The 11,744-nt window shown below is 37.6% G+C and overlaps 1 protein-coding gene across 3 annotated transcripts in view; it reads right to left on the bottom strand.

Moving 5' to 3' along the window:
• Positions 1–11,744, bottom strand: part of LYN (LYN proto-oncogene, Src family tyrosine kinase) — a 67,464-nt gene that overhangs the window by 21,281 nt on the left and 34,439 nt on the right. For 2 of the 3 annotated variants that reach the window (XM_018560125.1, XM_018560123.1), the window contains exons 3-6: positions 4,626–4,671; positions 4,420–4,525; positions 1,381–1,479; positions 1,196–1,299 (exon numbers count right to left, since the gene is read on the bottom strand). In XM_018560125.1, coding sequence (XP_018415627.1) covers positions 1,196–1,299; positions 1,381–1,479; positions 4,420–4,525; positions 4,626–4,671 — 355 coding nt within the window. Of the gene's footprint in view, positions 1–1,195; positions 1,300–1,380; positions 1,480–2,639; positions 2,643–4,419; positions 4,526–4,625; positions 4,672–11,744 lie in introns of all 3 variants that reach the window. The other variant, XM_018560124.1, reaches the window with a different exon arrangement.

The following is an 11,744-nucleotide window of genomic DNA, read 5'->3' on the forward strand; positions in this document are numbered from 1 at the left end:
GAAATATATATATATATATATATATACATATGTAAAAATCTACAAGAATATATGCATATGTGTAGCTCATAAGTGCAAAATCTATCTGGCTGAACCCAGTTTTTTACAGGTGCCAATGAGATAAATGCCCTGTAATTTGGCTCCATGCACCTAAGACTTTTATCAGCAAAACTAGTATTAAAAGCTAATGACAGTAAGGTTTCAAATGCCATTTTGCCAGAATTTACTAACAATTATTATTGCGTTCAAAATAAAGTTTAGAAAATTAATCTATCAAGTAACTGATTTATCTTCCATGAACACATACTTGGGTACCTTAAAGTGAAACTTTCCATTCCCAAAACATAAACATATTATTATTTGGTATTTATACAGCGCCAAGAGTACAGTAAAGGCAGACAGTACAGTTACAATATATATCAATACATAAGGGTTAGGAGGATTCTGCTTGTGAGAGCATACAATCTAAAAGGGAGGTGAAACTAACAGGTATAAACTGTGACAGATGAGCTGATGGAGAAAGTAAAATCACAATTTTTAGGTGGAGTAATTATCTTCATAATCAATCCATTGTTTCGTTACACTCCTTTTTCCCCTAAAATATGCAATATAAGTACAGTAGACTAAGCAACACTGTTACTGATATGCAAAGATTGACTTTTTGTAAAGGCTGTATCCACCCCTTTCCGTATGTGCATTCTTATATGCATTGTCAACAATCATGCATATGTTGGTACATCAAAAACCAGACAATGCAAATCAATGCTAACCATTTCTAAACACTATCCCTAGACACTACTTAAGATATGGGCTGTAATCTATAGCTTTGCTTCACCTTCTCTATGTTGCACAAAAGGCAAAGTAATGCAATGAAATCCAAAGGACCGGCAACCTGATCATTGTGAGGGAGAAAAGCTCCCCTGAGGTGAGCCAACAGGTGAGATGTTTGCTCATATTAAAAACATCTCCAAATTGAGTGTGTTTATTCTTGTTTTATTGAAACTGGTACTTTTTCCTTCGTGTAAAATCTAGGAAAAGTAATAGGCTATAAATAAGGTTATTATGTAATAGACTGTAAAGTACCCTCAGTCTTTCCATGTTTTACATCTGGCTGGTAACTAATTAACTAGGAGCAATAGAAACTAAAGACAGTGAGTGCTGGCTTAGATTAGAGCAATGAGAAAAGTTATCAAACCTTTCAGCGTTTCACTTTCTCTGATCAGGAAAGCACCAGCATTATTTCCAGGAGCAAGCAGCTGCCTTTCTGCATCCTTTCTTGTAATGTCCTTGAAAAACCATCTGAGAAATGAATAGTAGAGTTAGAACCAATATCTTTAAACACCTGCGTAACTGATCACCTAAATGAACACTGGAACTTACTCTTCTGTCTCTAGCGTGTTAACTTTGGCTATATAGTTGCTCGGGATAAATCCTTCTTTCTTTGTGCTCAAGGACTTGGCTTTCCACCACTCTCCATGCCTGTGGGAAAGTTTTAGGTTAGTGACATCGAGACATTATTACAATGCAAATCAGCAACATATACTGTATATCCTATTTAAAATGTTGTATACATATAGTTTTACATAACAGGTCACTATAAAACAAAAAGAACCGAATATAGAGTAATATTAAATGACAAAAAAGACAGTTCCTACTGCATGACCCTCTCCACCTACACTCAATTAAATTTTGGCCCTCTATGATTCTCCTTAACAAGGGAGTAAGGGGTGGGTGGCTCAGCAGGGGTCACTCTATTCTTCCAAGCAACTGTGTGCACAGCAACAATCTCTCCCTCTCAAGTACTCTGTGCTCCCAGCTTCTGGATGGGGGATACAAACTGTCAATCAGGATCCTGGAGCCCCAATGTTATTCTCACTGAAGGAAGAATGAAGCACCAAACAAAAGGAGTCAATAATAGTTCACAGGAGGGAAGGTCCTGGATGGAGGGCTGGGGGAGTAATACAGTGAGGAAAATAATTATTTGATCCCCTGCAGATTTTGTAAGTTTGACCACTTACAAAGAAATGAAAGGTCTCTAATTTTTATCATAGGTGTATTTTAAATGATAGAGACAGAAGATGAATCATAAATCCAGAAAAAACACATGATACAAATGTTATAAATTGAGTTGCAGTTCAGTGAGTAAATTAAGTATTTGATCCCCAATCAAAACATGACTTAGTACTTGGTGGAGAAACCCTTGTTGGCAAGCACAGAGGTAAGACGTTTCTTGTAGTTGGTTACCAGGTGTGCACACACCTCAGGAGGGATTTTGCTCCAGTCTTCTTTACAGATCTTCTCTAAATCCTTAAGGTTTCTTGGCTGTCGCTTGGCAACTCAAAGTTTCAGCTCCCTCCATAAATTTTCTATAGGATTAAGGTCTGGAGACTGGTTTGGCCATTCCATGACCTTAATGTGCTTCTTCTTGAGCCACTGCTTTGTTGCCTTGGCGGTATGTTTTGGGTCATTGTCATGCTGAAAGACCCATGAACGACCCATCTTCAGTGTTCTGGCTGAGGGAAGGAGGTTCTCATCCAATATTTTACAATACATAGCCCGTCCATTGGCCCCTCACTGCGGCAAAGTCAGCCTGTACCTTTAGCAGAGAAACAGCCCCAAATCATAATGTTTCCACCTACGTGCTTGACTGTAGGGATGGGGTTCTTAGGGTCAAAGTCAGCATTTTTCTTCTTCCAAACACGCCGAGTCAAGTTAATACCAAAGAGCTCAATTTTGGTCTCATCTGACCGCAGCACATTCTCCCATTCCTTCTCTGAATCATTTAGATGTTCATTGGAAAACTTCAGACAGACCTGTACATGTGCCTTCTTGAGGAGGGGGACCTTGCGGGCGCTGCAGGATCTCAATCCATGGCAGTGTATTGTGTTACCAATGGTTTGTTTGGGGACTGTGGTCCCAACTGCCTTGAGATCATTCCCAAGCTCCTCTCGTGTAGTTCTGGGCTTATCCCTCACTTTTCTCATGATCATCCTTACCCCATGATGCGAAATCTTGCATGGAGCTCCAGACCGAGGGCAATTGATAGTTATTCTGTATACCGTCCATTTTTGAATAATCGCTCCAACAGTTGTTTCCTTCTCGCCAAGCTTCTTGCTGATAGTCCTGTAGCCCATTCCAGCCTTGTGCAGGTCTACAATCTTGTTCCTAAAGTCCTTTGACAGCAAATTGGTCTTGCCCATAGTGGTGAGGTTTGAATGGAAGAAAGATATTCTGTGGACAGGTGTCTTTTATATACATAACGAGTTGTCGTTAGGAGCACCTTCTTAAACTGACAAGACTAACCTGTGTACCACATAGCCAGTTTGTGGGAGCCAGAATTATTGTTGGTTGGTAGGGGATTAAATACTTATTTTCCTCACTGTATGCCGGAGATGGGCCATACTGCATTAGGAAGTCCCACAGGCAATAGGCTAGGTTACAGACAGTTGCTGGGTTTATTTAACAATATAGTGCTCCCTGGAGTATAGATTTGAGAAGTCAGTTCTGAGTTCCAGTCTTGTGAATTTATACTGACTTTTATTAATATTCTTACAAACTACTATAGGGGGTGCATTACCATAGATAAGGTGAATCAATTCTATTATGTGCCTATGATATTTCTTTTAATTACCTCGGTATAAACTACACATTCTGATGTTGACACATACTAGTTATACAATTATATACAACAATGTAATGCCTTCAATTAAAATTAAAGACATACTCCAATAAACACTCAAAAATGAACCCTTAAATTGTAAACAGGGAACATAGTCTGTCTATTCAAGGTTTTTTTTTTTTTACCCGGGTACACCTCAGTGCAACTTTTATAAATATATTTGTCGCAAAGTTTAACATAGAATGTATAGCACATTATCCAAGATATATAGCTTGCCTTTCACATTATATATTTACCCTTTGTTTGGTTTCTTCTTACAATTCAAAAATTACCAGCATGTTTATCTGATTTCACCCATACTGGCCACAATGTGTTTGCTTGTGTTTGTATCACAACAATATGGACATTAAACTTTAGGGTAGGAACAATGTGAATGATTCCCTGTTGTCTGCGCATCACTTTAATACATGCTGAGGGGCTGAATCACTGACCATCCTTTTCTTCTCATACAGCAAGATCTCTTAAATTATCAAATGTAATTATTTGCCATAGAAAACATGAGGGATTTTTATTAGCAGTCAGCATATGACTTCAATGTGTGGGGAAAGAGCCAGGAATTCTAGATCTTCCAAGAGAAGTGTAGCATGCCCAAATGTTATTAAAACAGTGAATGAGCCATTCTACCAACGCTCACCCAAAAATCAATTACCAGTTTTTAAAGACCTAAGTATTTTAGAAAATAAACTAAGATTAGAAGTAGATTATTATATTATATGTATCAAATAATTAAGAGTACTTACTCTTCAATTACTTTCAGTTTTTCACCCTTCTTGAAGGTCAAGTCATCTTGGTGGATGCCTTGATATGGATATAAAGCTATGACAATATTCCCAGTCTCTTCCGGATCTACCACAATAATCCAAAAATGAGAAAATTATATAACATGTAGAAACTGTAACTGTAACAATGCATGTATCCTACTTTTAGACTAGATAAGAATGTATACCTTGTGGAATTCTTTGTCCAGGCAGAAGGCTTCCAGTGCTGTTAGACTACAAGAAATTTTTTTTGTGATTAATGGGGTACAAAGCACAAATATGTTTTTTTTACACACCACAAAGTTAGTAGCCAATTTCTTTGCCATTAGTAGACAAATACAAGCAATCTACTCCAAAAAAATACAATGAAAACTGATTGTGCTATTAGTCTTAGGAATATGACATAAATATTTATAATCACACTGTATGTATACTACATGTTCAAAGAACATTCTTTTATTTTTTTAGGTGGTCAAAATCCCTGCACATTTTTCATATTACAAAAGTAAACAGCACAATCGTTCTCAAACTTAAATAAATGTAAATCTTTGACTGTCATACAGATGGAAGATTATTAACTGAAACAAAAAAACCTTCAAGGTATATCTGGTTAAACAAGAGCAATCAGTATCCATAGATTTATGAAGACATCTGACCATTGGATCTGAGTGGAAAAGTATGCACTAGAGTTCCCTGGCTAAAATTATTCTTTGAACATGAGTCTGATGCTGGGGGAAGTTTGTGGCTATCAGCTGGCTAAAGTATCTTTCAATAAAAACCTGAACTCTGACAATGATATACGTGGTTATTGCTGATCTTTCCTTTGCAACATGCTAGTTGCCTAGCTTTCTCCTGTGCAGTACAGTGCATGAAGTACACGTAAGAGGGTGCAATTTGGAGCCAAGGTTCAATTTGGAGTCACCTCCAAGACTGAGGATCCCCAACACAAATCGTTAGCATTAGTACTTCTGTATATAAAGAACTTCATTCAATAACATATATAATACCAGTGTGCATTAAGCTTCATAAACCCACACTGATCTTACCAAACTAAGTTATTAAAAGCTGTTTGGCTTCACTGCGTTACTTTTCTAAAGGTATGGGATGAATTGCTCCTGGGAAGGACTCTGTAAAAGGGATTTGTTCTTATTATTTGTGCCAGTTGTTCTCATTCCACCTGTATTAACAAAATTAGTTAGACCACCATCTAAATTCTGTGTTTTTAGTCCAGAACGAGTCCAGCTACCCACCACAAAAAGTAGAAGTAAAAACATATACATAATAAATCAATACAACAGACCAAAAGGCAATGGTAATGTGCAAAGTGCAGTAAGCTACAGCAAGCAATAGAACTCTGATTACAAGCCAAATGACAACACGAGTTGAAATATGATGGCTACTAAGGGTTGCTGCAGTTTGTACGATACCTTTGCTTTCTGTGCTGTCATACTTAATGAGTCTACAAAATGGAGGAATTTCTCTACACTGCATATCACCAGTTCACAGCAGTGCAATCTGTTGACCAGATCCTATGAACCATTAATGCATGAGGGTAATTCTATCCCATTCAGCTTTAAGCCAACTGAGGTAGTCAGACAATTCTCGTTGAATACTTCATTTACGCTTAGAAACTTTTTAGGCTAAGAAAGTGTACTTTGCTTTACTACATAGAATAGAGCAGTCTTTTACTCAGAGTAAATCTATCACATGCCTGGTCAGTTCAAAGTGAAAATAAATATACAAAGAGGTTCCCTTATGTGAAAATGACTTTTTGGAGATACAGATCTATATATATTTGAAGGATCTAATAATAGTTTGATGTGTCTTTTATTCCTGAAAGTAAATATTTTCATTGTTTAACTTTTGAGACATATGTTCTATTTGCATTGACTACGTATAGGCCAGGTTGCACTGACTAAGTATTGTCCCTAAGCCAAAACAGAGCAAAGAGAAATGATAGGCATACACACATTTTTAGACAAATAAAGGTTTGATTGTCTTTGGTCACTGGATTCTGCCTTCTGCTCTTAAATAAAGGCTGAATTGTATAAATTTTAAATACACATAATATACTATACAGCAATTATGATATAACTGCTGTCATGACATGCATGCAAATGCAAATGGGAATCATAACATGCACAAGGGATACTGGGAATGATCAAATTACAGACATGTGATCTGGAGAAGTAAATTACTGTTAGTGTTAGCACCTATCAGTGAGCCATGACATGATCGAGTACCAATTTCCCTCTCATTCAAATAGTAAAGGTGCATTTTTGATAAGGATATGCAAACTTCATGATAAAAAATATTTTATTAAAATGTTACTCCAAATAATGATATAATTTAAGCTTCTTACCATTATCTTATTGTGCCATTACTCAATTTTCAAAGAAATACTTTGAGAGATACTTTTTTACCTTGGTCACAGTGCAGAAATATCTGAGCAAATTTAGTTACCGGCATAGCTTTATTCTGCTTCTCACACAATGTCTTTTACAAAATAATCATCCAATATAATCATCCTAGGATTTTTAGAAAGCACACCTGATGTCTTTCTGAGATCAGAGAGATACAGCTGCATTCTAAAGAAGCGGATACCTCACTGCAAGCAAACATTGGAAAACTGGTACCACAAACTTTGGGTAAAGTTATATATTTTGCAGACCTGACTTACAATATTTGCCAAAAAGCTGGAACTGGGTTTTAAAGGACAACTGTATCTTTGGCCCCACCCCCTGAGTGCAGCCCACCTGGGCTTATTCTTACCTCTGCCCGTGTCCGAGCGAACTTCATTGTTTGGCCCTGTTTTGGAGCCACATGGGCTTTTGTTCAGAAACCCTTGCTGGGTCCTCCTTATACTGCACACGTGCATCCCAGTTCATTCCTCTGGCCAGTTGTAATCATGGCAGCCTTCAGTGCTTCTGTAGAGTACAGCTTTCTGAAGAAAAGTTGTGCAGCTTCGGGCAGGGCCACACATTGAAAATCATTAGAATGTAGGCAGAAGTAAATATCAGACCAGGTGGGGGGAATGCTTTAAAAGAAACCTTGTCCTTTAAGTGAAACTTTCCTCTACTCTGTCTAGAACTAATAATGGTGCCTAAGATTAGGTGCCCAAAAGTGATATTCCCTTTCTTGCCATTTGTACTCCATCTGCTATTACTTTCATTATAGAGGTCTAGAACTTAGATACTTATGCACTTGCTTGTAATGAGTTTCTTGATGCACTTTATGAACATTGATGTGCCTATGTTTTTGCATGTGCCCATCCATTACAAGAGTCTACACACCAAAAAATGCCCATGCCTTTTTTTGCCATTGCACTGCAACATACTGTAGTGCATATTTCTACTGCAATTTGTATTGCAGAGCTTTGAGGGTCATGTGGATTCATTTTCAAGACCCTTTACACATGAATACAGAATAAATGGTCACCAGCACTCCAAGTTTTCTTCAAAACAAAATCCTTTTATTCATTCTAGCAGGTCATATCACCATGCGTGGCAATGTTTTGGAACATGTCCGGTCCCTTCATCAGGCAAACAAAAGTTATCACTTTTGTGATCACTCTTAGGCAGCTCTTTTAGTTTTAGATAGAATTGAGGACAGGTTCACAGTATGTATTCACTACCCTTTCTAATTTAGCAGGGTAATACTGCATGTAATCAATCAAATTAATCACCACAAAGTTTATTACAAAAAGGCCTTTTGTTCTGTAATGTCAATGCTTGTGACCTACACATAATAAATGTACAAGCCAGCCAGTAATGTACATGTCAGCAACATTAAGGTGCAGGTTGTGGTTTTACTAAATAAAGAAAGCTCTGTACTGTTTGATGGCAAAAATCCATCTTTGTTTGTGTAGAAATAGACATGGACATGGATCTGTGCTTAGTGCTGGCATGTCAACAGACAGCGTCTTTTATTATCTGGCACAATATAAAAAAATGCACCACAGAAATTATTTATCCTAGATATGACATCCCTGAAAACAGAAGTCCACTTTAGCCAGTGCCTGCTACTACAGGTGTTTAAACCAAGCCTTGCCTTTTCAGCTTATCTAACTAAATCTGTGCAGACGGGGGGAACAGGAAATGAAGAATAAGCTACGTCATATGTCAATGATCCATTGAAGATATAACCAGTCTACCCCTCTTTATTATTTTGTAACTAATAATATGTAAAAAAGGGAAACCCTATTTTGTGGTGCAAAAAGACAGTATTGAAGCCAGAAAAGGACAGGCAAATAGCAATTTCAGAAGGCAGCCTTCGTATTCTCTCTCAGCATAGTTTCCTTTCAGCCACATGGCTTAATACACATAGACATAGAGTAAAAACTCCTAATTTGCACTGTGCTATAATGAATGTGGACTGCAGCACCTGACCTTGTGGACATGGTGGCCATTACACAAGTTTGGGAGATATATTGACAAATAATAGAATACTGCTGCCAACTTTACGAGCATTCTGGTTGGATTGTGAAACACAAATGTCCTCCTTTCTAATGAAATATCTAAGTTTGTGAACATATCACTTTAGATGAGAATGTTTTAGGGGTCTATTGGCTCTGGTAAGAAGTATTACATTTCTGGAAGAAAACCATACTTTCGTAATTAATTATTGCAAAGCAAATGGAAAATATACATACTTCCTCTGTGAGACAAAAAAAAAATGTTCCTCTTTTGTGCTGGGAAATGTCTTGCATATGCTAAAAATACTTTTTGCAAGGGCAGTGTTTTTATTAATTAGAAAATACAGATTTTAGGGATTTAACTGATGGGATGGCCATACATGACCACATTTTCTCAAGAAGAACACAGAGTTATGTAATTAAAATGCATGTCTGGTCAAAAAAAAAATGCTGTACTTTTCTTTAATACATGCACATTTCATAATGTTTTGTCTCTTCAAAAAGAGTAGAAAAATACCCGTGGGCTCACAATTTCCTGTGGGTGAGGTGTCTGTAGTTTTACAGGGCTGACAACAATGCTTGGGATTTCAGCCCAGTGTTTTTTTTCTGTGCTTGCAGTATTTTCAAAGAGCCAAAACATGGTTAAATGTGCATGTGCTGGAGGGATGTATTGAATATTGGCCTACTTCTACACAGGCTATCCCCCTTCAGTCTATTATGAATATAAATCATATAGCAGAACTATGTCAATCCTATATAGATCCCATATAATATAATAATATCAGTGAAATCCATGGACTATGTGTAGGTGAGAAATCTAGGTGACACATATACACCATCCGCAATCCTGCCAGCCAGTGTCTCACAACATATTTTTATTATTTTGCCTCGAAATACACTTTAATGCACATTACAGAGATGTGCAATACAAAATATGGAAGAAATACGTTTATTTGGCTTCAACACTTTTTAAGTAGATACTTTATTACATCTTTGAGTTCTTGCTAGTCTATTTTTCCTTTGTTGGTTCACCCTATATTCTTTTATTAAAAAAGGCCGCCAAAGAACCTATGACACAGCCCTCATGGATGCACATCATATTGACAATATAATATGAGACTGCACATGGCAGTCTCTGACACCTTTTTTAACTTTTTTTTAACTAATTGTGATTAAAAGGTCAGTACACCAAAATGGTTAATCCTATGAATTAGGGCTGCAGCTAACGATTATTTTCATAATCGATTAGTTGGCCGATTATTAAGTTTGATTAATCGGTTAATCGGATTAAAAAAAAAAAGGCTCCAGTGATGGACTACTAGTTTCTATTGCGATTGTAGTCCATCACAGGAGCAAGCTTGGCACGGTGGAAGTAAAAAAAAAAAGTTTGGTGTGCAATATAGTACATTATACAGCGGCGCAATGCAGAATACCAGCAGCTATAGAGGAATGCAGCAATAGTACATTATACTATAATGTACTATTGCTGGGATTTGTAGTCCTCTGTAGCTGGCGTTATTCTGCATTGCACTGTATATAATGTATTATTGCTGGGATCTGATGTATTCCTCATCGGGAGCAGCGTGTGACGCGTGACGTGCGACTCAGGCCGCGTGCGGAGCCCCGAACAGGCTAAGCAATCGATAGCCGACGAATCGACGATCGAAAACGTTGCCAACGTTTTCAATCGCCGATTTTAATCGATTAACTGTTGCAGCTCTACTATGAATAAAACACTTTCTGTCCCTGAATAGCTATGCCCACTCCCCTCTATCTATGGAGGGAACTACAGTTGCCACACTAGGCTGCTCTCCTGATGTGGACTATAAATATGTCTTTCTCTCATCACCTCCATTACATGAGAGAGTGGGAATTAGTTTGCAGGAATAACTTGGAAGGAAGATAAAGTTGTTTGTGCTTTCAGTTCATGGGAAGTGAGAAGTACATAGAATTATTGGCGAGCTCAATAGGTATTTTCTGTATTTTTAGCCAGAAAAAAGAAAACTAATGTAGCAACCTTATCTATCTGCGCGGTTGCGTGCCGTCGTTGCCATGGTGCAATCACGGCCGTAAAAAAACGCGGATTGCTTTTCACACAAAAAGGTTGCATGAGCCTTTTTGCCGTAGTTGCCGCGCGGATATGACCCCCATTGAAATCAACGGGCCCGTGTGGCAACCACAGCAGTTCTGGGACACGTGGTCCCGATCCGCCAAGATGTGAACCAGGCCTAACTGTGCACATATTTCACATGCGCATCATTTGAAGGCTCAGCAATTCTTTTTAGGTGAGAAGAACCCAGTGTAAACCCAAAATGGCTGTCTACATCAAGAATTTATAACACACAAGTGTTTGATCCATAGATCCATAGCCTATATAAGATAAACATGTGACAAAACGCTCAGTTAAACCACATTCTCAGCATAAACCATAACAGCACTCTATAGTGCAGGAAGCACACCCGCTTTCTTAAATAAATTGTCTGTTTTCCTTGTCAGATGAAGCGTTTACCAGAAGTCTACTAAAGGAGGGCACTGCACACTAAGCTAAGCTACTTTTCACTGTAAACGCCTGTTTGGCATTATTCTCAAGAGAAAATGTACTTCCTTATTAGTAATATGTAACCTGGTTTGTTTAGAGCGAGGATGTCACTGTTACAGAGTATAGCCATCTCTTTCCTTCCTTAGCACACAAGAGGATGGTAATCACATAAGTGTTGCAATAAAGTTACAGCTGACAGCATCTGTTCCACTTCAATAATATTAAAATTCACCTGATAGAAGGGTATTTTTGTAATTAGGAATGTGTCTAAGGAAGACCTTAAAAAAAAACATTTTTTTAAAATTAACTTTTATTAGTTGAAAAAAAAATATTAACAGTATATGTCCAGTAGCA

Source organism: Nanorana parkeri, unplaced genomic scaffold (assembly GCF_000935625.1).
Source record: "Nanorana parkeri isolate BGI_ZX_2015 unplaced genomic scaffold, ASM93562v1 scaffold433, whole genome shotgun sequence".
NCBI lineage: Eukaryota > Metazoa > Chordata > Amphibia > Anura > Dicroglossidae > Nanorana > Nanorana parkeri.